The 27,959-nt window shown below is 36.7% G+C and overlaps 1 protein-coding gene across 1 annotated transcript; it reads left to right on the top strand.

Moving 5' to 3' along the window:
* Positions 1–55: 55 nt before the first annotated feature.
* On the top strand, positions 56–27,959 carry LOC118576209 (taste receptor type 2 member 125-like). The gene is made up of 2 exons (XM_036176541.1): positions 56–508; positions 27,819–27,959. Exons 1-2 carry the CDS (start codon positions 56–58, stop codon positions 27,957–27,959), a joined length of 594 nt encoding a protein of 197 aa, XP_036032434.1.

The following is a 27,959-nucleotide window of genomic DNA, read 5'->3' as shown; positions in this document are numbered from 1 at the left end:
GGGGCATTATCTTACAGATAATGGATGTGCTGCAGAGAATATTTGCAACTTTTTTATGGTAGAATTTGTAATGGGAAATTTAGGAAATGGATTCATAGCTCTGGTGAACTGCATGCAGTTCAAGAGAAGGAAGATCTCTACATTGAGTCTAATCCTCACTGCTCTAGCCATCTCCAGGATTGGTTTACTCTGGTTGGTATTTCTAAATTGGTTTGTGTCAGTGCTCTACCCAGATTTATTGATGATTGAAAAAGTTCTGAGAGTTATTTACATCACCTGGATGGTGACCACTCATATCAACATCTGGCTTGCCACACGCCACAGTATCTTTTCTTTTCTCAAGATAGCCAATTTTTCAAACTCTCATTTTCTTTGCCTTAAGTGGAAAGTTAAAGAAATGGTTTTCGTGACTTTGCTTATGTCTCTGGACCTTTTGTTTTTAAACATTATAATTTTGAACACACATGTTGATATTTGGATTGCTAGAGCTAAAAGAAACACTTCTAATGTAAAGAATCATCTACAATTTTCCAAATTTTTTTAGTTTCCAACTTAATGTTCATACTCATTCCCTTCACTGCGACCCTGGTCACTTTCTTCATCTTCATCTCTCTGTGGAGACATCGGGAGAGCACGCTGATCAAGGCCCAAGGATTCAGAGATGTCAGCACCACAGCCTATGTCTAGGCCCTGCAAATTGTGCTTGTCTTTCTCTTCCTGTACATTATTTTCCTTTTTCCTTCTGTCAATTCCAACACAAATTTGGAAGTTTGGATCTCTGACCAGTCATTTTGGACAGGCTTGTATACTAGCTTTTCCTTCTGTGCACTTGTATATGCTGTTTCTGGAGGACAATAGGCTGTGGCAGGTCTCTCTTTCTGTGCTCTTGTGGCTGAGGTACTGCCAACCCAAAGATGTGGATCCTGGAGATTCCTAGAACATTTTGTGGATCATTTTGAGTATTTTAAGTGGAACTCACTTTAGAAGATATTCTTATATTTATGAATTTGTAATATTAAAACTATTCTGTTTTGCAGAATTAAAGCTTCATGAGTTTTAAGAGTATGCTTGCAATAAAGAAAAAAAATATTCATTAAAAAAATGGTGCTAAGCATGGCAAACCCTTAGGTTTCTGTGCTTGGAAACTTCTGCTAAAAAGGACATCAATGCAGACTACTGGGGTGTGAGACAGCTTCATCTTAGCCAATAGTGGGAACTTATGTCAACTTTTAGCCTATTGCAAGTTTTAAAATGGGAAATCTAAAATGTGTAAGAATGTGTGTTTATATTCATGTGAGGCATAGTGAAGAAAATAATAATTTATAATATTCTAAATGTAGAAAATGTACATAAATATTAGATGAGAAACAAGAAAAATATAGACTCTATGCTAAATTGATCACGTTAAAAATGAGACCCAATACTAATTATGAAATCCTCATGCACAAGCCTAAATTATTTTCATATTATTATTTATACTTACTCACGCTTCTCATTTGAATGTTCATTTTATTATCCAATATAGTTCTCAAATATACACCAGTGTCCATTTACTTTAATGTAAAAGAGCACAAAACTAGTATTCCTTTACTAGTATTTTAATTGAGTATAACACTGGGATGGTGCTTCATCATATTAATGGCAGTATAAAGCTGTATGGGCAAATGTAGGACAGAAAACAACTAGATCGTCATATGAAAAACTTTTCATAAAAAAACTGACTTTTGAGCTCAAACAAAGCATTAACATGAATATTTTTCAGGCTTAAGTTAAAATGATTGTGCTAATTCTCACACCATAAAACAGACATTTGGTAAAAGCAGAAAGAAAACCTAGTGCAGCTAGGAAATGAAACAAATCTAAATTAAAAGCATTAGTTTTTTGAGTAACTTTCATCTCTGTAAGTGGAAGGCTTCCTGTTGTCTCATCAATAATGGTAAGACAAACTTATGTTAGAGACAACTTAAAATACTTTAAAAACTTATGTTTACAGATAGTTTAGTTGTACTATGCTTATCTTTTCTGATAAAAGTTATGATAAAAACTGTCAAATATATATTATTTATTTAGATTGTTACATTACTCTGTCTCCTCTGACTGATTAAAATGACACCTCCCATCCCATCCCATTTACCTTCTACCCCCTCTCGGCATCCACTCATCCTCTTTCTCCATTCAGAAAGGGTAAAGCCTTCTATGGTAGGCAACAAAGCATGGCATATCAAATTGAGGCAGGATCAAACTCCCCACCCCTCCCTACATCAAAACTGAGTAAGGCATCCCACCATAGAGAATAGGTTCCAAAAAGCCAACTCATGCAGTAGGGACAGGTCCAGTTCCCACTGTTAGGGACCCCACAAACAGAGGATGAAGGGGAAACTGTGGTCAATATGTAAAATAAATAAAAAAATTAATAAAAACTGAACTAAAAAAAGAGAAAGAAATGTTGAAGAATGTTTACAGCTTAAAAGGTAGCATCAGCTTAGATTTTGATTCATACTAATATACCTTTCGTGTTTTAGGTTTCTTGATTATAAATGAAAACTTTGCTTTTTCAAATAAAAAATTAAAATGCTAGAAATGACAATACACATTAAGAGTTGTGTAGTTAGAATGACAAAAGATATTTTACATTATCCAATGTTCTTATAAAGGTGTTGTTTCCTTGATTTCTTCTTTAGTCTATTTGTCATCTATCTATCTATCTATCTATCATATCTATCTATCTATCATATATATCATATCTATCATATCTATCATATCTATCTATCATATCATCTATCTATCTATCTATCTATCTATCTATCTATATATATATGGGATACTGATTTTTGTGAGTTAATTTTGTATCCAGCTACTTTGCTGAAAGAGTTTATCAGCTGTAGGAGTTTCCCAATGAAATTTTTAGCATCACTTATATATATATATATACTATCATATCTTTTGATATAAAGATACTTTCTTTTCTTCCTTTCCTATTTGTTTCCCATTGACCCCCCTCAGTTGTCTTATTGCTCTAGCTGAGACTTCAAGTACTATATTGAATAAGTATGGGGGGGAGTGGACAACATTTTCTTATTCCTGATTTGACTGGAATTACTTTGAGTTTCTATTGATTTCAGTTGATGTTGGCTATGGGGTTACTGTATGCTATCTTTTTTATTTTGAGCAGTGTCCTTTATGTACCTAATCTCTCCAGGACTTTTTAAAAAAATATTTCAAAACAGGGTTTCTCTGTGTAGTTTGGGTGCCTGTCCTAGATCTCGCTCTGTAGTCCAGGCTGGCCTCGAACTCACAGAGATCCACCTGGCTCTGCCTCCCGAGTGCTGGGATTAAAGCCATGCACCACCACCAGCCAGCCTCTCCAGGACTTTTATTATTAAATCATGTTGGATTTTGCCCAAGGCCTTTTCTTCATCTAATGAGATGAACATGTGTTTTTGTCTTTCAGTGAGTTTATATGGTACATTACATTTATTGATTTACATATGTTGAACCATCCCTTCATCTCTGGGATAAAGCCTGCTTGATCATGGTGAATGATGCTTTTGATGTGTTCTTGGATTCAGTTTGCAAGTATTTTATTGAGAAGGTTTCATCTATGTTCTGGCACAGCCATTTCTAATGGGAATGGCAGAAGTCATAAGGCCAGCACAGCTGACTGGCAAAGATCCAGCAAAGCTGAGTCATATGATCACTGCTGTGCCACTGTTTGTTTCCAACTTCACCTGTTGTATACTTTGGGGACTTTTAATATTTTTCCAATTTGGGGATATTGAATTGATGAGAAATTTCTTATGAATCATTTATGACTTTTCCCAGGAGTAATGGTTTTAAGCTTCCTTGGGAAAGTTCTGAACATAACACCCACCACTGGTTTTAGGGAGATACCCTTATCTTCTTGAAGTTCTTCCTTATGCCTTGGAGGTTGTGATACACATAAAGAAGCCAAGGGTCTCTTTATGGGGTTATGAGACATTCTTGAAATATCTTTCCCTATACTTAGTTGAAGGAGTTGGCCGCAGATCAGATTGAAAGCCTCTTCCCACTATACCCTCAGGCAATTACATGGCATATACAGCAAAAAAATAGATTGGCTGAAGTTACTTCTGTCCTGCACAGAATTTATATTAATGAGTATAGTTGAAAGTTTTCCTGTGCTCACCCAGCACCAAGATCCCACAGCCAGTTATAAAATTCCTGTGTCCTGCCTGGTCCTGCAGCCATTCAGATCCAAATATATACACACAGGCTTATATTATTTTTAAACTATGGCCATGACAGGATTCTTGCTAGCTAGTTCTTATAACTTAAATTAACTCACTTCTATAAATCTGTACTTTGGCATGTGTCTTATGGCTTACCAGTACTTTATTTACATCTTGCTTCTTCTGGTGGTGGTTAGTAGTGTCCCTCTTCTCTCTTTTTCTTTTCTCCTATCTCTTTAGTGATAATGTCCCACCTAACCTTATTCTGCTTTGCCATTGGCTAAATGGTTTTATTTATCAACCAATCAGAGCAAAACATTTTCACAGCATACAGAATGACATCACCCATCATTTCCTCTTTTCTTTCTATTCAAAAGTAAGGTTTTAACTTCAACATAGTAAAATTGCATGTAAGAAAGCAGTTATCAAGCAATAATTATAGTTGTAATATCTAATCTATTTATATTTGGAAAAATTAAAGAAGATATCCTATCTATCCTATATTTGTGAGTCTAAAGTTTCATATCTATCTTATCTCTTATCATAACCAAGGAAAACCATAATTTTAACTATCTAGTCTTCAACTACATCAAAGACCTCAGAAGGATATAATACTATCTAAATAAACAGGAAGATCATTGTAAGCAACTTTAAAAAAATCTAGAATGACAGAGACAACTGGCTACCTGGACAGTCATCTAAAGTTGGTTTACAATGTTGGGGCATCCATCTTCAGCCTATAGGTCTTGAGTTTTTTAATCACTTCTCCACATGTCCTGTAGAATATCTGGCAGTCTCCTCTGTGAAGCAGGGACCTAAAGGACTATTTTGTCTTGCAAAGTTCAGTGCTCACCCTCCTATGGGTCATGCATGTCCAATCAATACAAAATTCTGTAAAGCAGTACAGGCAAGAACAGTTTCATGCCCAAATGGCTATTTTTCCAAGAAGAATATAAACTCCATATGGAGTATCTCCGATGCCCATCTTCTCTTTGAATTAAATTGGTGCTGCCAGGAGCAGATGTGTCTCACTGTCCAGAAAGTCTAAGTTTTCAAAACATTTTAGATGCCATATTCTGTAGGTCTTTGAAGTATTTGAAGATACCTATCTATCTGAAAAATATCTATGTATACCTAGAAAACTTAACTAATATTACTATAAGTCTGAATATCATGGCTTACTAAAAATCTGTATTTCTTAATAATATATTACAATTTAAATGAGTTATGCAAACACAATACTTTAAGCAAGAGTAGAAACATACATATAGTGCAACAAAATTAACTTTAAATTTGTGTCAATAAACTAAAATCCATAGCAAGGTAAAATATTTTAAGCAACTTGTTGCTCTTTAAAAGTAGATTCCATAATCTAGCGTTTTATCCTATCATATCTATATCCTATATTTCTATATCATATCCCCTTTCTGTTTTTAGAAAGAGATTGACTATGATCAATAACAATTTGTAACCAACAACCTAAATAAAGACAAATATTGATAATGCATTTTTGGGAATGTGGGCATAGTGTTCTAGGCTACTTCCTGCTGATAGGGGCACTGGTAGTCTTATGGAAATCCTGAGAAAATTAAGAATTAAGGTCAAATCCTGAGTAGAATAGTCTGTGATGCTGTATTTTCTGAGCCAGTTGCCATGAAGCTGTTCTGGATATTATATCATTTGGGCCCTGGTGTCATCAGAGACCATTCAGGGGATCTTGGTTGGTCAAATCATATCAGCCTGGAAGTAATCCACAGGTTCTCATCTTCTGTAGAAACAAAAGCAGAACCTCTTTTACAAAGTAACATATCCTTAGACATAAATTTTGAAATCCAGATACATACATCCATGTATGTATAAACTCAACAGCTTTTACAATCAAATATCTTTCTGCAGTTAAAAACCTCAAAGACAATATAATTCAGACTCTCTGTATAATATCCATCTTTATGTGACTTATTTTTATATTACGTTTACTGTCTCTTTAAAGACTTTATTTTTAAAAACTATTTCTTTATGTAACTGTCTATATTTATTTTCTTTTCTCTTCCAAGCCTATGTACATTTTTACACACACTGTAAACCATTTAAAGTCTTATTCCATCTGAATTTACCTTATTGTGAATTTATTGCTTTAAACTGCAGTGGTTAGGACTGAAATGGCAGCTTTGGCTGCTGGCTCTGCCCTCTTCAGCTTCCCAACATAGAGGAATTAAATTTACCACCAGCATTGGGGAAACCATGCTCATCACCAACTCTGGGAGACAGTGAATCCATGCCTCCATCCAGCAGTGTGTAGCCCAGAAACCCCACTTTGAAAAATAATTACAAACTGTTAAAGTATGGCCATGGCAAGCTTCTTGCTAGATAGCTCTTATATCCTAAATTAATACATTTATATAAATCTATATGTCGTCATGTGGCCATGACTTACTGGTTTGCTGGAATATTGTTTCTTCAGAGGTGGCTGGCATCTCTCTCCACCTTCTTTTTATCTCTCTGTTTTGATTTCCTGCCTGCCTCTAATGTGCCTTGCCATTGGTCAAACAGCTTTATTTATCAACCAATCAGAGAAACACATTTTCACAGCATAGAGAATGACATTACCCATCAGTTGAGTGAAAAATAAAATGGAAAGATGATTTTAAAAATGAACTGCTTGGGAGGCATCCAGGCTGTGGGACCGGGACCTGTCCTTAGTGTATGAGCTGGCTGTTTGGAACCTTGGGCTTACAGGAGGATACTTTGCTCAGCCTGGAAGGACTGGACTGGACTTGCCTGTACTGAATCCACCAGGGTTAAATGAATCCCCAGGGGAGTCTTGGCCCTGGAGGAGATGGGAATGGAGGGGAGGGGATGGGGGGAAGGTGTGGGTGGGGGCGGGAGGGGGTAGGACAGGGGGAACCCATGGCTGTTGTGCAAAATTAAAACACAAATATAATAAAAAAAACAAAAAAGGAAATTAAAACATCATGAATTAATGATGCACAATGGTGTTCATGGATAGAAATAAACACATTCAGTTTTCAAAAAAAAAAAAATGAGTTGTCAGGACCTCCCTTTCTTGAAAAGTTTAGCACATGCAGAGTCATTGTGATGTTTTATGACCAAGGAGTAAAATAATGCTGTGATTAGACATATAAATAAATTCTATAAATATGTAAGATGTAAATATTTTATTATGCCAGACTTTAAATAGCGGCAGCAGCTTTGGCCTGATGATTTTTTTTGGGCACCCTGACTATTAAGAGTTAATAATACATGGGTTGGGATATGGAAATATGCCTGGGCTGGCTTGAAGATTTTGTTGTGGTCAAGCATCCATGAAGATACCATAGCTACCAGCCTGAAAACAGGCTGTCATATGCCTTGAGATTCTTTAAAAAATGAGTTTTGGTAATATGCCTTCTGCTTCTATTGTGTGGAACAATTTAAAGAGTATTGGTATTAACTTTTCTTTGAAGATCTGGTAGAATTCTGCACTAAAACCATTTGGTCCTGGGCTTTTTTTGGTTGGGAGACTTTTAATGACTGATTCTATTTCCTTAGGGGTTATTGGACTATTTAAATGGTTTATCTGGTCTTGATTTAACTTAGGTATGTCCTACCTATCCAGAAAATTATCAATTTCTTTTAGATTTTCCAGTATTGTAGAGTAGAGGATTTTGAAGAATGACCTGATGATTCTCTGGATTTCCTCATTGTGTGTTGTTATGTCCCCCTTTTCACTTTTGATTTTGTTAATTTGGATGCTCTCCCTCTCTCTCTTTTTTAGTTTGGATAAGGGCTTGTCTATCTTGTTGATTTTCTCAAAGAACCAACTCTTTGTTTCATTAATTTTTTGTATTGTTCAACTGAAGAATGAATAAAGAAAATGTGGTATATATACACAATAGAGTACTACTCAGCAGAGAAAAACAATGACATCATGAGGTTTGCTGGCAAATTGATGGATCTAGAAAAAATCATCCTGAGTGAGGTAACCCAGACTCAGAAAGACAAACATGGTATGTACTCACTCATAGGAGGATACCAAATGTAAAACAAAGATGACTAAACTGCTACTCACAGCTCCTGGGAGGTTACCTAGAAAACAGGACCCTAAGAAAGAAACAGGGATTGCCCAATGACAGATAAATGGATGAGATCTACATGAACAACCTGGACGACAGTGGCAGTAATGAAGGGCAACGTTCGAGGGAAAGAGACCTTAGGGGAGCAGGAGATCCCAGCTAGATCAAGAACAGAAGAACAAAGAATAACAGACCATGATAAATGAAGACCACATGAGAACAGGAAGAAACAAAGTGCTAGAGAGGTCCCCAGAAATCCACAATGATACATCCATCCACTGTAGACTACTGGCAATGGTCAAGAGAAAGCCAGAACTGACCTAGTCTGGGGATCAGATGGCCAAACACCCTAACTGTCATGCTGGATCTCTCATCCAATAACTGATGGAAGTGGATGCAGAGATCTTCAGCCAGGCCCCAGGTGGAGCTCCAGGACTCCAATTGTCAAGAACGAGAAAGGACTGTAACAGTGTGAATTGTTGAGACCAAGATTGGAAAAAGCACAGGGACAAATAGCCAAACTTATGGAAACACATGAATTATGAACCAAAAGCTTTGGAGCACCCAACTGGATCAGGCCCTCTGGATAAGTGAGACAATTGAATAGCTTGATCTGTTTGGGAGGCACCCAAAACACAAATATAATTAAAAAAATGAGTTTTGGTTTAATGAGAGAAAATGATAACTCTTTATCAATGATGTCAAAACTTGAGGGAAAATGATTGGAAATGATAAATCTGTTCTGTCATAGTTTATTAATGATGACTAAAAAATAAGCAAGAGAAAGTAAAACACATGCCCCACACCAAAAATGATATGATCTATGTTTTAGAACAACATGAATCTATTCTTACTTACTAAATTCTGTATAAATAAAGAAGCACTCTGGCTGATAGTTAGTCAGGCTGCAAGATTCTCACCACCATGGCCTGGCTCACCTCCTTCCCTTGCCAACTCCTTACATCCTCTGCTGGGACATGTCCAGTTCTGGGGATGGCTCCCCGCAATATTCTTAAGGGAAATTGGTCTGTAATTCTTGTTTTTTGTTGGGTCTTTATGTTGTTTGCATTTCAGAATGACTATGGCCCAATAAAACAAACTTGGCAATGTATCTTCTATTTCTATTCTGTGGAATAATTTGAAGAGTATTGGTATTAACTCTTCTTTGAAAGTTTGGTCCTGGGCTTTGTGGGTTGGAAGTCTTTTTATTACTGTTATTTCAGTATGGGATATAGGTCTATTTAAACTGCTTATCTGATTTTGATTGAACTTGGGCAAGTGGTATGTATCAAGGAAATTATCCATTTATTTTATATTTTCCAATTTGGTTGAGTACAGGTTTTGAAAATATGCTCTTATGATTCCATGGATCTCTTCAGTGTCTGTTGTCTAATGTCTTCATTTTCATTTCTAATTTTGTTAATTTGAATATTCTCTCTCCTCCTTAGTTAATTTTGATAAGTTTGTAAATCTTATTGATTTTTATTTCTTTCAAAGATCAAATTCTTTGTTCCATCAATTCTTTGCACTTTTTGTTTATTTCTATTTTATTGATTTTCCTGAGTTTGATTATTTCTTGCCATCTTCTCCTTTTGAGTGTGATTTCTCCCTTTTGTTCTAGAGCTCTTGGATGTGCTGTTAAGTTACTAGTGTGAGATCTCTCTAAATTTTTATGGAGGTACAAAGTGCTATTAGCTTGTCTCTTAGAACAGTATTCATCGTGTCCCATGAGTTTGGGTATGCTCTGTGTTCACTTTTATTAAACTCTAGAAAGTTCATTTCTGTCTTGACTCACTTTTCATTCAATGGAGAGTTGCTCAGTTTCCATTAGTTTGTATGTTTTGTGTTGTTTCTGTTGTTGAAATCCAGCTTTAATCTGTGGTGGCCTGAAAGGATACATGGCATTATTTCTATTTTCTTGTATCAGTTAAGACTTACTTTGTGTCCAAGTATGTGGTTAATTTTAAAGGAATTTTTTCTTTGTTATGGTTTCTTTTTTTGTAAAAAGACACCATGACCATGGCAATTCTTACAAAGGAAAACATTTAATTGGGTCTAGCTTACAGTTTCACAGGTTTAATCCATTATCCTGATGGCAGGGCATGGCAGAATGCAGGCAGTTATAGAGCTACAGAAGGAGGTGAGAGATCTACATGAATTGTGTACCACACTGAGCATAGCTTGAGCAAAGAAGACCTCGAAGCCCAACCCCACAGTGACACATTTCCTCCACATACCTACTCCAACAAAGCCACACCTCATAATAGCACCACTCTCTTTGGGCCTATTTTCTTTCAAACTACCACAAGATTCCAAGAGAAGAATGTATATTCTTTTGTGTTTGTGTTAGATGTTCTGTAAATATCTGTTAGGTCCAATTTGGTTTATTATGTCAGTCAGTGCCAGGATTTCTCTGCTTAGTTTTTGTCTGGACCATCTGTCTTAAGTGAGAGTAGGATATTGAACTCTCCCACTATCAGGTCAATATACATGTAAGGATCAATTAGCTATACTAATGTTTCTTTTGTGAAATTGATTGCCTGTGTTTGGTGCATATATGATAAGAATTTCAATGTTTTTTTAATGAATTTTTCTTTGATTAGTATGTAGTGTCCCCCTCTACCTCTCCTGATAAGTTTTGGTTTGAAGTCTTTTGTCAGACATTAAAATGGCTACAACAGCTTCCTTTGTAAGTCCATTGACTTACAATATTTTTCCATCCTTTTACCATGATATGATGGCTATCCTTAATGTCAAGTTGTATTTTTTGTATGCAGCAGAAATATGAATTATGTTTTAGCAACCATCTGTTAATCTGTATCTTTTATTGGGAAATTGAGACCATTGATGTTGAGATTTATCAGTGAGCAGTGTTTGTTGATTCCTATTATTTTTCTTGTTGTTGTGGTGAATATTGTTGTTGTTGTTGTTGTTGTTGGTGGTGGTGTGTGTGTGTGTGTGTGTGTGTGTGTGTGTGTGTGTGTGTGCATGTGCACGCGTGCTTCTCCACTTTTGATTTGAGGATCAGGGATTATTTATTCCTTGTATTTTCTTGGGAGCAGTCAATTTCTTTAGTTTGGAGTTTTCCTTCTAGATCTTTCTGTAGGGCTTGGCAGATATTATTTAAAACTGGTTTTTGTCATAGAAGGTCTTATTTTCTCCATCTTGTGTTATTGAAAATGTTCTGGGTATAGTAATCTAAGCTGGCATCTATGGCATCTTAGAGTCTGTAGCATATCTATTCAGGCCCTTCTGTCTTTTAGAGTCTCCACTGAGAAGTTAGATGTTATTCAAACAGATTTGCCTTGTCTTTGTTACCTGTTCTTTGTTCCCTGCAGCTTTACTACTCTTTGCTCTGTATGTTTAATGATCTGATTATAATGTGCCAAGGGAAACTTTTTATTCAGTTCCAGTCTATTTGGTTTCTGTATACTTCTTGTACTTAATAAGCACTTCTCTCATTTAGGTTAGGGAAAATTTCTTCTCTGACTTGACTTCGTTGAAAATATTTTCTGTGACAATTGATCTTGTTTTTTTCTCCTTCCTCTATTCCTATTATTCTTATATTTATTGTTTTCATAGTTTCCCAGATGTCTTGTGCCAGGAATTTTCTCAGGCTTAACCTTGATGTATTCATTTCTTGTATCATGTCTTCAATTCCTGAGGTTCTCTTTTCTGTCTCTTATATTCTCATCATTTTCCTTGCCTCTGAGCTTCCAGTTGAGGTTCAAAAATATTTCATTTCCAGATTTCCATGAATGTGTGTGTTTTTATTAATTCTACTTTTACTTTCAGGTCTTGAACTATTTTATTCATTTCCTTCCACTATTGATTTGTGCTTTCATATAATTTTTATGGACATCATTCATTTCCTATTTAAGGACCACTATCATATTCATAAAGGCTGTTTTAAGGTTTTTGTCTTATGCTTCAATCATGTTGCAATTCTCAGGACCTTCCATGGTACGGTTGCTGGACCCTAGTGGAGACATATTTCCCTTGCTGTTATTGATTATGTTTTTACATTGGCATTTAAGCATATGGGTTTGTGATAATTGCATTTCTGCCTGCTGATATCTAGTCTTGCATTTGTTGGGTAGGTGTTTTTTTTTTTTTTTTCTTAGTGGGTTTTGGTTGCCCTCTATAGTTCTTAGGAAGATATGGTAGATGTGTGTTGTCTGGTAGGAAAGTCTTCTGGGATTCTATTAGGTACAGCCACTGACGGTGGAGGGTAAAATGTGTTTCAGGTATTGGGAGCTGACACTTAGGAATGAGTATGACCTTGGTGAGGTCATAAGGGGCCCAACAGGAGTGAGAAAATCAGGTCATTCTATCCAGATCTGTTTAAACCCTTGGAAATGTGAGAAGAGTCCACAACAGGTAATCTTATACAGAGCTGGGGGTGAGACTGTAGGTTGGATTTGGAGAAGAGGGGGAATGAAGAACTGAAGCTTGCCTACCTGCTTAATTGGCCTACTTTCTTCTCTGGCAGGCTTGGTTGGTGGGTTACTAAGGAATGCTTGCTTGATTTGGAGGCTGGGATAGCAGGATGAGTTGGGAAGGAGTTTGGAAGAGTCTGTATGATCTACTGGAGGTGGGGGCAGAGAGGAAGGAGAAATGGCACCTGGTGATTTGCTACAGAGCTGTGGGTGAGACTAGGGAAGTGTTTTGAAGGAGAGGGGGAAAAGCTGAATCTCTGAAATTAGCCTACTGTTTTAGGTAAAGTTTCTACCATTGTGAAGAGATGCTATAACCATGGCAACTTTTATAATTGTGGTGGTGCACACCTTTAATCCCAGCACTCGAGAGGCAGAGCCAGGTAGATCTCTGTGAGTTTGAGGCCAGCCTGGGCTACAGAGTAAGTTCCAGGAAAGGCACAAAGCTACACAGAGAAACCCTGTCTCAAAAAACCAAAATAAATAAATAAATAAATAAATAAATAAATAAATAAACAAACAAATAAATAAATAAATAAAAACATTTGATTGCTGTGGCTTGCTTATATTTTCAGAGGCTCATTGCTGTGGGATGGTCCATTCTCATTGGCTAATGAACAAAGCTGCTTTGGCCTATGGAAAGGCAGCTTAGAACTAGGTGGGAAATCCAAGCAGAGATACAAGGAGAAGAAGGGCAGAGTTAGGGGAGATGCTGAGTGCTGCCAGGGGAGCAAGATGTAATGGAACACAGGTAAAGACACAAGACAGGTGGCAATACATAGACCAATAGGAACAGGTTGATTTAAGATAAAAGAGCCAGTGAGAGATAAGCCTGAGTCATAGAGCAAAGATTTTGTAATTAATATTAAGCCTCTGATTGGTTATTTGGGTACTTGCTGTGGGATTTTCTATATGTCAAATGTGTTGCTCTGACTGGTTAAAATAAATAAAGTGCTGATTGGCCAGGCAGGCAGGATAGGGTAGGCGGGACAAGGAGGAGGAGAATTCTGGGAATTGAAGGCTGGGGCAGAAAGACACCGCCAGCCGCCACCATGACAAGAAAGAGATAAGGTACTGGTAAGCCACAAGCCACGTGGAAAAGTATAGATTAATAGAAGTGGGCTAAATATAAGAGTAAGAGCTAGACAATGGTAGGTCTGAGCTAATGACCAAGAAGTTTAAATAATATAAATGTGTGTTTATTTTACAAGTGGGTTATTGGACTAACAGGGCTTGATGTCACCTGCAGAGAAGCTCTCCAACTACAGGTACTGGCAGGTGGGAGAGATTTATCCATCTACATTTGGCACTCATCAATGGGCATTGATGCACATAGGCCTAATAATGCTTAAATAGCCCACTCTGGGTTTCCTATTCTCGTAGTCTCATGCCAGCAGCAGCACAAAGACACATCCCCTGATAGTTGCCTGTGAGATGGAGCTGGCTTCCAGCTTGTAGCTACATGCTACTAAATACTGTTTCCCAAATTTGGGAATGTACGCACGACTCATTGGTACCTGCACCATGTTGAAAAGCTGAGCTGGGTGGAGCCAGCAGCCAAAGCCTCATTTTTCTCCTAGGCACTCAGCTTAGTTTAAAAACTCTCCTGGTCAGAAAAGGATTAAAGACACACAATCCGATGGACAAAACCTCTAAAGGGGTTACAATATGTTTAAATATATATATTGACTTGAGAGAGGAAAGAAAAAGGGTTGAGAAAGTTCTTAAAAAGAAATAGAATTTTAAAAAGAATACACAGAGTCTGGGGTCTGTATATGATTGTGCCATCTTTGGGATTTTTAACTGCAGAGAGACATTTGATTGTGTGGGCTGCTAAATTAAGCCAGTATATGTAACATGGATTTCTAAACAGTCTTAATAGAAAAAACTCACAGCTAGATATTGGGGTGAAATCTGAAAGATCAGAGAGGCAAAGCAAGCCAACAACATGTGTTTACCTCTAGGAAATCCTCAGTCTCAAGATTCCTGTTTCCTCACACCTTATACACCTTTCTGTATCTTGCCATAGGACTTCCTGGGATTAAAGGTGTTTGTCCTTCCCAAGCAAAGACATGCAATCTCAAGTGCTGGGATTAGAGGCGAATGCCATCATGCCTAGCTCTGTTCCCAGCATGGCCTTGAACTCACAGAGATCTAGATGGATTTCTACTTCCCCTCCAGAGTGATGAGATTAAAAGCATGTTCCACCACTGCCTGACCTCTATGTCTAATTTAGTGTCTGGTTTTGCCCTCTGATACCCAGGAAAACTTTATTGGGATGTATAATATACTACCACAAACATATATTTTAAAGTTATCTTGACTTCAAATTTGATTCTAAGGATATGTTTCTTTGGAAAAGAGGTTTTACTTTTGTTTCCACAGAAGAAGAGAAGCTGTAGATTCCTTTCAGATTAATATGGTTCCATCAAGGAAGACCCTGAGAGGTCTCCAATGGGAGTTATGGACCAGGTGATCCAATATCCAGAACAGCTTCAAGGCAACTGGTTGAGACAATGCAGCCTTACAGACTACTACAGCCAAGATTTAACCATAATTCTAAAATTTCTCAGGATTCTCATAAAAGTGCCAGTACCCCCCAGTTAGGAGGAAGTAGTATGAAAAGCTATGACCAAATTTCCAAAATATTATTTATGAATATTTGTTTTTATTTAAAGGGGTTGGTTATATATGGTTAATGGTTATAGTCAATCACTTTCTAAATAAAAAGGGAGATATAATATAGAAATGAAAAAATAGATTATTAAATCTACTTTAATCCCAAAAAACAATTGTTAATCTCAAAATACTTTATGTTGGTATGGATTTTGGTTTACAGATGCAAATTTAAGGTCAATTTTGTTATACTGTATGTATATTTCTACTTTTGTTTCAGGTATTATGTTTATGCCTAATTTTTATCTTCATATCATCATGCCTTATCACATCCTTGCAGAGACTTCAAACCTGGCACACATTTTCTAAAACTGCAGTGTAAGATTTCATGGCCCCTAAATATCATACTTTTTATTATTGTAAAACCAATACCAAATAGGCAATGCTACCAACTTCTGCCATCACCTCAGACTGGAACTAACCCCCATGGACCAGAATTACAGAATGCTTTGTGTGTTGTTTTTCTAAGCATAGAGAACCCTTTCACATTCTGAATTTTAATTAATTTGTGTTTTTACAAGTTTTCTCCAGCCTTTGATTGGTGGGATCTTTCCCTCAAGGCTTCTTCTCTATCATTCCAATACGGAGAAAGAGGTTTGTCTTACCCTATTCTACTTGTTTTATAACACAAACAGACATGATTTTAGTCCTTTCTGAGTTTTTTTCCTCAACAAACTGCACATTTATTTTTGTTTCTGCCCCATATACTGCTCTTTTCACTATAGGCTTGAATATAAATGACCCCTAATAACCATTTTGCAGTTACTGTAATCTAGACTAAAAATTTCCTCTGCCAAATGCATTAATTCACTACTTTAAAATTCAGTTTAACTCAAGTTCTAAGGACACAGGCAGGATGCAGCTAAATTCTTTTCCAGAATACTGCCTGAATGGAGTATAAACCCAGTTCTCAGGAAAGTTCTTATTTACTACCTCTTATAAACCAGATATCCTCACACAATATTCACTAATAAACAGTTATCATTTTTACTCATAAACCCTATAACCTAATTTTTAATAATCTAGAGGCATATGACAGCTTGTTCTCAGGCTTCCAAGCCAGAGCATATTGCCAAGTCCCAAGCAGTGTATTATTAATTCTTAATGCTCAGAGTGCCCCAGAAAAATCTTCAGACCAAAATTGCTGCAGTTATTATTCAAATTCTGGTATAATATAATATTTATATTTTATATCTTTATAGAATTTGGCTATATGTCTAATCCTGGTATTATGTTGTTCCTTGGTCATATGACACCATAGTGGCTCTGCATGTGCTAGCCTTTTTACAAAAGGGAGGTCCTGACATCTCATTCATTTATCATCTTTCCACTCTATTTTTTTTATCAGTATAGGTCTCTGTGTAGGGCAGAGGTATATGTCATATAATTGCCTGAGTGTATAGTAGGAAGAGGCTTGCAATCTGAACCATGGCCAACTCCTGTAGCCCACAAAATCTTATTGACCTTTTTGAATTTACTTTGAGTATCTTGTTCCTGTGTAAGTACAGGGACAGATGATTCAAGAATGTTTGATAGCCTTATTAAGAAACCTCCAGCTTCTCTATGTGTGTCACGACCTCCAAAGTGTACGGACAACCTTCAAGTAGATAAGGATATCTCCCTAGAAGTGGGGAGAACAGTGTGTTCAAGACTTTCCTGTGGAAGCTTAGAAGCAGCACACCTAGGAGAAGGCATAAATGATTCATAAGAAAATTTCCAACCATCCAGCATCCCTAAATTGTACAAATATTAAAGTCCCCCCAAGTATGCAACAGATAGAGATGAAAAGCAAAGGTGGCGTGGTGACCATAATGTGGCCACCTTTGATGGATCTTTTTTTAAAGCAGCTGTGGTCGTTTTATGACTTTTGCCATACTCAGCAGATACAGCTGTGGAAACTAACCACTAACAGACGTTGAATCATTATAGAACTAAAGGGAATTGAAAATAATACAGTAAAAATGTTGTGCTAAATAAATTTGTTAACAATCTGATCTATTCTGAAACCCAAAACTTTTGGATGATGATTCTGGAAACATTTGAAGGCTTATATTAGAATTGATCGACATGAAAATGATGAAAGATGTAAATACATCTTATCTTATGAAACCTTGAACATAAATAGTAAATATTTAGTTTTCTGATGGATTCTGCAATGATATGCAATAATGACAGCTGATGTTTATAAGGTCAACCCACCAGAGAAATACATATCTGATTTCAGTAGGAAACTCATAGGCAGTGCCTATGAGAAGTATTGTCTGTAAATACTGACTCTTGGGTTGTAATTTTCTTGTGTGATACCATCGCTCCCTTCTAAAACAGGTATGGAACTTGACCCACACACTTTAGCAGTGTATTTTTCATTTATTGGGAACAGTCATTCTTGAGTACTAATTGATGGATGACTTCTCCTTACACTGTGTAATTCTGGTGAATTCATTCTATAGCCCTCAGAAAGAAAGATCTCAAAATAGGTTTCACTGTGCTGTGATTTTTTTTCTTTAAACCCTGGATGTAGCCTTGAGAGCAGATCTTTCAGGATACAAAAATTTTCTTATGCAAATGTTTGTATAGATAATCTAATGTTATCCAGATGGAAATAATTAGTACCATAATAAATAGAATGAGAAAGTTTAGGAAAATCTCTAATTGTGATTCTAAATTTGATGTAGTCTGGTAATAAATACATAGTAAGGATAAGAATATGAAAAGTGAATCATCACATTAGCAACAGTAGTTGAAATTTCTTGGAAATGTGTGACATACACCACAGTTTACTGAGGTATTCATTACATTGTATTGAAGAAAAAAGAAAAAAGAAAAAGAAAAAGAGTGTGTGCGTGTGTGTGTTCTTGAGCACGTGGAACAAACTTATTAAAATAGATAATATAGCCCAAAATTTCTCTCTAATACAATGCTAAAGAACTATTATGGTGGATTTCAGAATATCTACAATCATCCTGAACGTTGTAATTAAAGAAAACTTTTAAATATCAGTAAAAAGGATGATTTTGTTAAAAATATGAGAAATATTCTTCTGCATATATAATAGAATATGAAGTAAGAGTGTCTCTCTCCTCATCATTCAAGGAACTATGTGGAAGAGAAGGCAGAAAGAGTGTAAGAGCTAGTGGGGTGGAGGACACCAAGGAAACAGTGGCTTCCAGACAAGAGGACTGACACAAATGACGTCACAGAGACCATAAGCATAGCTGCATGTGCAGATCCTGCAGATGGGCTTCAAGTGCTGAGGGGAAGTGGACACAAGCCTCCATTTCTTACCCAGAAATGATCTACAATTGATAACTTCTAACAAAGAGAAAATAAGTGTCTTAAATGGAGTCCCTCTGGTGATACAAGCCACTATTAAGAGTAGTAGATGGCCAGCACGAAACAGATGCAATGTCACCTTTGGAAAGGCTTTCTCTCTTAATTCTTTGTTTGGACACTTTTTTGCTTTTCTTTTGCTTGTCTATTATGGTTTATGATTTTGTGTTTCTATGGTGCATGTGTGTGTGCATGCACGATGTATTTATGTATGTATTTCTCATGCTTTTCCTTAATTTTTTGTTTTCTCTGTGCTTTGTTTTATTCTAGTTTGTTTGTTTGCTTGTTTATTGGCCTGTTTGTTTTCTAAAGAGAGAAAGAAAGTAGAGAGTTGAATGGGTGAGGAGATGAGGATGATCTGTTAGAAGAGAGAGGAAACCTTGATCAGAATATACTGTTTGAAAAAAATTTTTTTCTATTAAGAAAGAAATCAGAGTGTGAAAGATTGGGTTTTGAATTTGATATATTCCCTAAGATTTCATATTTTTATGGATTTTTTGGGTTGATTGGTTGGTTGGTTTTTTATTGTATTTGTTTTGTTGTTTGTTTGTTTTGTTTCAGAAATTATGGGATAATGTGTTTTTTCTTTTATTGAAAATAGATTTTTTCATTCAACATATTCTGATTATAGTTTCCCTTCCACTACTCTCCCCAGTTTCTCTCTACCTCCTCTTTGGTCCAGATTCATATCCATTTTGTCTCTCATTAGAAAACAAATAGGCATATCAGGAATAATAATACAGTAAAATACAACCCACTAAAACAAAACCAATAGGAATAGGACAAAACAAACAGAAGGAAAAAGGCCAAAGAAAAAATATAAGAAACATGGACATATGCAGAAATACACGTTTGCACACACAGGAATCACATACAAGAACAAATCTGGAAGCCATAATGTATTTACAAAGAATTTGTAAGTTTAAAAATAAAATGCCAAGACAGAACATCATGAGACAAAAGCTTCCAAAGTTTTGAGTTCATTTTATGTTGGCTATCTTCTGCTGGGTCTGGGGTTTTTCCTTAAGAGTGGTTTTGTTTCCTCGGTGAGACTCCTTCGGAGAAAACTTATTTTTCATTTGCAAGTATTATCATTTGAAGATTGCTTCTAGTTTAGGGAAGGGGATCTTTGTCCACTTATATTTTCAGCTCTTGCACCCCATCTGGTGCAGACCCATGCAGGCCCTGTGCATGCTGCCCATCTCTATGAGTTCATATGTGCATCTGTTCTGTTGTATTTAGGAGGACTTGTTTCCTTAGTGTCCTCCATCCTCCTAGGTCTTACATTCTTTTGACCTTCTCTCCTGGAGAGTCCCCTGAGTGCAAAGTGGAGAGATTTGATAGAGACATACAGGGTGATATTTCATATTATATTCTTGTTAGATATTTTCCAGAAATAAAACAAAACACTAGTGAGGTGGCAGTGAGTGTGTGACTGTGTTAATTAATTATAAGGAACAAAGTTGCGATTACATATTAGGTATCAGCTCCCATTTTATAGAAAAGATTATTTTTTTCCTGGGTTCATAGAGAAAATGAAGGTTTTGAAAAAAATGAGTCAAATCTAGAAGTAATTTCCCTTAAAGCATAATAATTTCTCCAATGTTTTTGTTAAGATAGAGTCTCAGTGATAAGAAAGTGTACATGCCATCTGCATACACTTTAGTGCTATCTACTGAATTAGATGTTTCCTGAAAAGGTTAGCGTTTGTAGTTTAAGAACACTGACATAGATTGTCCTTTTTACAGCAAAGTAACTGGAAGAAATAGTAATGCCATATATGCCAGAACAGCATGGTTGGGGCTGTGAGGTGAGATCAGGTGCGTGTGTCATCCTACAGGTGTTAAAGGAAGGATACTGGAAAACTTACCTTTTTGTATCACAGCTGGCTGTTGCTAAGAGTAACCAGTTCTCATTTAAAGAATGTCTGTTGGTCATCTCTGACCTCTCTTCTGGCAGGTTATTACTGGGAGTTGATGGGGTTGAAAAGGCAAAACTCTAGAAAAACAGTTTACTTTAGTTTCTGGCATTACAGTTCAACCATGGAAGATCTTTATACGATGGTATGGCTTTGGTTATCATTTCCCACAAATGACTGTATTACATTTAAACCTTTTACCAGCTGTCATGCAAACTTCATAAAACCAAATCATGTAGACCATAAATAATTCAAAAACTTGTAAAATCATGCAAGAGAATACATCTTCATTTGCATACTAACAAATAAGGATCCAGCATCACTTTGATTTATTGCTGAAAGATTCCTTCCTTTGAAAGGCAATATACTATATATTATGACTTATTTTGTGCTGTTGAGGAAACAACAGTATTTTTTCAAAGAAAACACTACTGAAGTCCTCCTTTAGTAGACAGTATTGCAGTTTTTATTAGTAGTGGTCACAGGAAGTAGAAGAAAGTAAGAACTTCAGTGTACATCAGCTCACCTCAAAACCAGACTGTGGTAAAAACTTCAGTCACAAAATATGTCACAACCAAGTAGTTTTGCTTGGAACCTTTTCTTTCTGTCTAAATTAACTCATTACTGTCATCCTAGTAGTGCAGAAATTACTTCTGGAAATTTGAAAGTGAGTTCATGGAGTTTGATGAACTAGGTTTAGTGGCAAGAAAAAATTATTCCTTGTCAGATTTTCTCTGCATGTATTTCTCCAGATTTTTCTTATACTATGGGAAAGTTAATAAACTCATAGAAAAGTGTGATTTTATGGAGGAAAATAAGGCGTTGCTCTTGTTACTTGGGCAGTGATTAACTGTATTGGTGCATGTCTTCTGATTATTCTCAGCAATGTTTGCTCAACTGTACGTATCTCTACAGAGAGATAAGAGAGTCATTTACCATTCTGACAGGGTTGAGAATGTTGGGAATGCCCATTTATTTATTTGATCTTATGGCAATAAACATGGAAGAGACCAAGAAAGTGAAAAAGAATGCAGTAAAGATGACATGGTTATTTAATTGAAGGACACTATAAATCCTTCAAAGAGGCGTGGGTATAGATAAATCTATTTTAGTGATATGTGCACCTTCATTATATTCCTGATTGGTGTTCTGCTTTTCATTACTACAAATGTAAGCATCCTGAAGAGATGTAGCTATGTAACAAAAGTTCCTAAGATCACCATTACACTCCCTATGAATCACAAAATATGCAAACAGCTTCCTTTCTCTTGTTAAATATCACATATCTCTGTATGTAATCACCATCAGTTTGGGGAAAATAAAGGGGATTAAGGTGTCATTGACTAGCTCCTCTTTTCATTTTCAACAACCCTCATGCTTTTTCCCATAAAATAACTATTTGTTCTGGTTAAGGTAAACAAGAAGCTAAAACAAGCTCTACTTCCAATTCTTTGGCAGTTGATGTACTGTCTAAGAATGCAAACCTTTAATTCTAAAAACCTATAAATAGGATATGGTATATCTTATGCTAGACATGAAACTGATTGAGTGGTAGTTTATTCTCTTAATATTTTCTTCATATTTGTCATAGCAGTAGGGTGAAAAATCAGCATATAAAACATACAAAACAACTCCTACACCTACAGCTCAGATTTTTGTGGAAGGGGAGGCAGGAAAATCGTAAAAGTCACAGGATAAGAGTTGTCTATGAGATTGTGTCTCTAGGTAATGTCAGAAGCAGCACCCAAAAGTGTCATCATCATGACTGCCCAAACATGAGCTGGACAATGACATCAAACATCTAAAAGTTGGCTGAGGAAATACCACAAGGCATCAACTATGGACAAGGAATGCTGAGTGTGAGAAATAGCATGCTCTAGGGAAGAGCACATCAGTTGGTTATCCAATACCAAATGGTCAGTCCTGGAGATATACACACAAGTAACATTATGAAGATAGAGTAGGATGCATTTATATATTTAGAAAAAAATATATATACATGTATGTGTATGTATGTATGTATATAACAACAATTGATGGATGAAGAATCTATGAATTTGAAAGAGAACAAGGACAGGTATATGAGAGGTTTTGGATGGAGAAAGGTATGGGGAAATAGTGTAATGATATTATAATCTGAAAATATAAAATAAGTAAGTTTTTCTTATAGCAATAACAAAAGTCACTGAGAACAAAATCAGGAATATTCTTAAAATTTAATACATCTAAGAATAAAACTAGCCAAAATTAGGAAAGAACTCTACAATAAAATGAGAAAGCATTGAATGAAAAAGTAGAAGAAAATGTTAGAAGATCAAAAGGTTCCACGGAACTAGACATAAAACATCATATAATTAAATTAAAGCACAAAGTACTATAAATATCTAGAGAAATTTTGTGCAAAAATACCAATGCTTCAGGCATTTTTAATATTTTAGTAATCTAGAGTATTTATATATAAGTCAAATGTAAATGAGTACATTATAACTATATCATAATGGTAATGTAGTATAATTATATTATATTATAATGTAAGCATAATATAATATAGTTAAACTATTAAGACATGAATTAATGCTCACCACATTCATGACAAAGTTCCCAAAAAATCTATACTGATGGTGTTACAGCCTTGATTCAGGAAGCTTGATTTTCGTTAGTATTTTGTAAGGTAATTAAATACAAGTTAAGAAAAAAATAAAGCATTACAAAGGAGGTATTCTGCATGGCCGGATAATATAAACCTTAGAAGCCATTGTTTGCCATTCAAAAATCTCAATGCCAGATATGGAATACAGCTTTAAGAGCCCAGAGATCCTTCATACAACACAGACTCTTGCCATTCTTCTTGATTACTCACCAGAACTAGAAGATAAAACCTTATTGCTGAAGACACCACACAGGTTGGTAATAAAACATAACTAAGTCAAGACATAACTGACATAGATGCTTACTCAGTGATGAATAGTTTTCAAAAGGTTGGAAGGTACAATTCAGGCATCAATGTTTTTATGCTATGAGCCCTTTGAACTACAATGCAAACCTGACAAGCAAGATATGGCCACCAGTGGCAAAGTTTCAAGACATACTGCATTCACTCTTTTAGTTGTGGGAATTCACTCCATTAGTGACCTTGGGGTATCAGGCCTGATAGAGGCATAGGTTTTCTGGATAAGTGACTGATGAAATCCAAGGAGTGGGTGTTTGGAGACTGGACAGCTGGTTCCATTCACCTCTGGGCAGAACGAGGACGATGACAATGACAGTTTACTCTGTTCTGTATCTGTGCATGCATTTCTCCCCATTTTATATCTTAATAAATCCTCGATACCCTTCTAAAAAGGGGGACTGGAGGAATAGCTCAGCCATTGAAGGCTAGGCTCACAGCCATCTCTAATGGGATCTGACTCCCTCTTAGGTGTGTGTGAAGACAGGTCACTCATGTACATTTGGTTAGGATTGGTTTGGGTGACTGAAGTTGGTTTAGCACTTCAAAGAATCAATTGTCTATGCACAGCTCTTTGAAGCATGTATCTCATGTGGCTCAGCAGGATGAGACTGGTGTTGATACTTTCCTTTTACCTGTTTTTTGCTTACTCTTTGGCTGTCAAAGAGGATCGGTTGTAGGTTATATTACAATGTAGCTTCCATCCTAAGCAGAAAGCACACTCTTCTACACATTCCCTGCTGTCTATTGTGGGAGTCATGGGACAGACACTGCTGGGAAGAGAAACATACAATCTGAAGACGTTCATGCTGGGCAAGGAGTAGACAGAGAAGGAGAAAGACTCTTGCAGGGTTGATGAGCTGATCCATTAAGTGTCTGTTTCATGTGACAGTAGAGTTGTCTTCCTGATGTCACAGTTTCAAATGACAAAGTTCAAGTTGACTAAATGCCGGCATATATTATCCTATAATATCAACATGAAACCAATGTTAAACAATTTCTTGACCACTAACATAACTTTTATCATGAGATAGATGTAAGAATAACCTGAGTTATTAAGGTGAAAAAAAGAAGTAATTTTTATTCAAATAAATATTTATTGTTGGGTATGTTTGTAAGAGTATGAATATATATATATATATATATACCAACATATCTACATACATATTCCTGTTTACAGGGCATATGACAAATAAGGTAAAATATTAGACAATGTGAATGGAGGAAGAACACTGAGTAACATGTGCATATTATGTTAAGACCTAATTTTCAAGCATTCAAAGAAATTCCATGTGCTGAAATATCAGACAGAGGCATCCTATTTTCTTTCAAATGCATGAGGACTTTTGAAGTGCCAAATACCAAACCTAAAGGGGAAAAATACAAAAATTAAAAATGAACTCACTTTTTATTTGCATTTCAGAGAAGTAGAAGTCAGCGTGCCCTTCAGTATCTGACAAGAGCATTATGGTTTGTAGCATGTTAGGCATAGAAGATCTGGATGGACCTCAGCTGGTCTCTGTGAGAGAATGCAAGATTTTCCTGACCAAATTAAGAAGTGAATAACTAGAAAATAGTGATTTTTGACTGGTTTGATATTGTGTCTGTTGGTATTAACAAAGAGGAAATGACTTCTTTGTATCAAATATATGAAATGATTTAGACAAATTAGTGAAGGTTAAGCAGTGATGGACGACATTCAGGCATTGTTTTAAAGAGAATGGGTGTGAGCATGCCGAGCATACTAACAATCATTTTAATTATGGAATTCATTGTTGATGTTTGTAGAATGGATTCATAGCTGTGGTAAGCACGATGGACTGGGTCAAGAGACAAAGGATCTCTTCAGTGTATCAGATCCTCACAGCCTCAGCTTTCTGCAGTATCACTCTCCTGAGTGTTGCTTCTAGATTGCTATGTATAATTTCCCCTGATATACTGAAGGCTGAAAAGACATTAAAAACAACTGATGTTTTCTGGACCCTGACCAATCAGGTTGGTAATAGACTGGTTACCTCAGCATCTTTTATTTTCTCAAGATAGACACCACTTTTTAAGTCTCTTTTTCTCTTTGGAAAGGAGAAGTTTAAAGAGGTTGTTTTCTGACAGATGTAAGGTGGTATCTCAGAGTCATTTTGATTTGCAGTTCCCTGAAGATTAGGGATGTTGAGCAATTCCTGAAATGTCTTTCAGCCATTTGAGTTTCCTCTGTGGAGAATTCTCTGTTTAGTTCTATAGCCCATTTCTTAATTGGACTGTTGGGCATTTTGATGTCAAATTTCTTGAGTTCTTTATATATTCTGGATATCAGCACTATGTCAGATGTGGGGTTGGTGAAGACCTTTTCCTATTCTGTACACTGTTGCTCTGTCTTGTTGACCATGTCCTTTACTCTACAAAAGCTTCTCAGTTTCAACAGGTCCCATTGGTTGATTGTTTCTCTCAGTGTCTGTGCTACTGGTGTTATATTTAGGAAGTGATGTCTGGTGCCAAATACGTTCAAGAATAATTCCTAATTTCTCTTCTATTAAGTTCAGAGTAACTGGATTTATGTTGAGGTCTTTGATCCACTTGGACTTAAGTTTTGTGCACAATGACAGATAAGGATCTATTTACAGCCTTCTACACATTGACATCCATAATGGCTAAGATCAAAAACACAGAAGACAGCTTATGCTGGAGAGGATGTGGAGCAAGGGGAACTCTCCTCCACTGCTGGTGGGAATGCAAGCTTGTACAGCCACTTTGGAAATCAATATGGCACTTCCTTAGAAAATTGGGAATCCATCTCCCCCAAGACCCAGCTATACCACTCTTGGGCATATACCCAAGGAATGCTCAATCATACCACAAGGGCATTTGCTCAGCTATGTTCATATCAGCATTGTTTGTAATAGCCAGAACCTGGAAACAAGGTAGATGCCCTTCAACTGAAGAATGGATAAATAAAATGTGGTACATATACACAATGGAGTACTACTCAGCAGAGAAAAACAATGACATCATGAGGTTTGCAGGCAAATGGATGGATGTAGAAAAAAATCATCCTGAGTGAGGTAACTCAGACTCAGAATGACAAACATGGTATGTACTCACTCATAGTAGGATACTAGATGTAAAACAAAGATGACTATACTGCTATTCACAGCTCCAGGGAGGCTACCTAGAAAACAGGACCCTAAGAAAGACACAGGGATCACCCAGTGACAGAGAAATGGATGAGATCTACATGAGCAACCTGGATGTGAGTGGGGGTAATGAAGGGGAAGGATTGAGGGAAAGAGAGCTTAGGAGGGCAGGAGATCCCAGCTGGATCAAGAACAGAGAGGGAGAACAAGGAATAACAGACCATGATAAATGAAGACCACATGAGCAAAGTGCTAGAGAGGTCCCCAGAAATCCACAAAGATATCTCCACAATAGACTACTGGCAATGGTCAAGAGAAAGCCAGAACTGACCTAGTCTGGTGATCAGATGGCCAAACACCCTAACTGCTGTGCTAGAAATCTCATCCAATAACTGAGTGAAGCTGATGAAAAGATCCATGGCCAGGCCCCAGGTGGAGCTCCAGGAGTCCATTCATCGAGAAAGAGGAGGGATTGTATGAGCAAGAATTGTTGAGACCAAGATTGAAAAAAGCACAGGGACAAATAGCCAAACTAATGGAAACACATGAACTATGAACCAATAGTTGAGGAGCCCCCAAGTGGATCAGGCCCTCTGGAGAAATGAGACAGTTGATTAGCTTGAACTGTTTGGGAGGACCCAAGGCAGTTGGACCGGGACTTGTCCTTAGTACATGAGCTGGCTGTTTGGATCCTGGGGCTTATGCAGGGATACTTTGCTCAGCCTGGGAGGAGGGGACTGGACCTGTCTGGACTGAATATACCAGGTTGAGCTGAATCCCTAGGGGAGTCCTTGCCCTAGAGGAGATAGGAACATGGGGTGGGCTGGGGGCAAGGGGGGGTGGTTGTGAGGAGGGAGGACAGGGGAATCCGTGCCTGATATGTAAAATTAAATTAAATTATAATTTTTTTTTAAAAATTGAAAAAAAAGAGGTTGTTTTCATGGGCATCGCTGCTGCTCACTGTCCTCTTAGTCTTAAATATAATAGTGTTAGGCATCTATATTGATGCCTAGTTTGATAGACCAGAAGGCTGTGTTTCTTATAACTTTAATATAAATGACTTTCTAAAATTCTCCATGTTTGTTTTATTCACCACTTTATCTTTAACTTCATTCCCTTCTCTGTGTCCCTGGTCACTTTCCTCCTGCTCATCTTCTCCCTAGGGAGACATCTGAAGAACACAAAGCACAACTCCAAAGTTTGCAGAGATGTCAGCACTGCAGCCCACATCAAAGCCTTGTAA

The sequence above is a fragment of the Onychomys torridus genome, unplaced genomic scaffold, assembly GCF_903995425.1.
Source record: "Onychomys torridus unplaced genomic scaffold, mOncTor1.1, whole genome shotgun sequence".
Lineage (NCBI taxonomy): Eukaryota > Metazoa > Chordata > Mammalia > Rodentia > Cricetidae > Onychomys > Onychomys torridus.
The sequence above is the reverse complement of the archived record's forward strand: the minus strand, read 5'-3'. Positions and strand labels throughout refer to the sequence as shown.

Excerpts from the sequence above, each read along its gene's own strand:
- LOC118576209 (XM_036176541.1), top strand. The coding sequence starts at position 56 with ATGGTAGAATTTGTAATGGGAAATTTAGGAAATGGATTCATAGCTCTG. Across the intron at positions 509-27,818 it reads CTAAAAGAAACACTTCTAAT|TTTAACTTCATTCCCTTCTC; the intron begins GTAAAGAATCAT and ends CACCACTTTATC.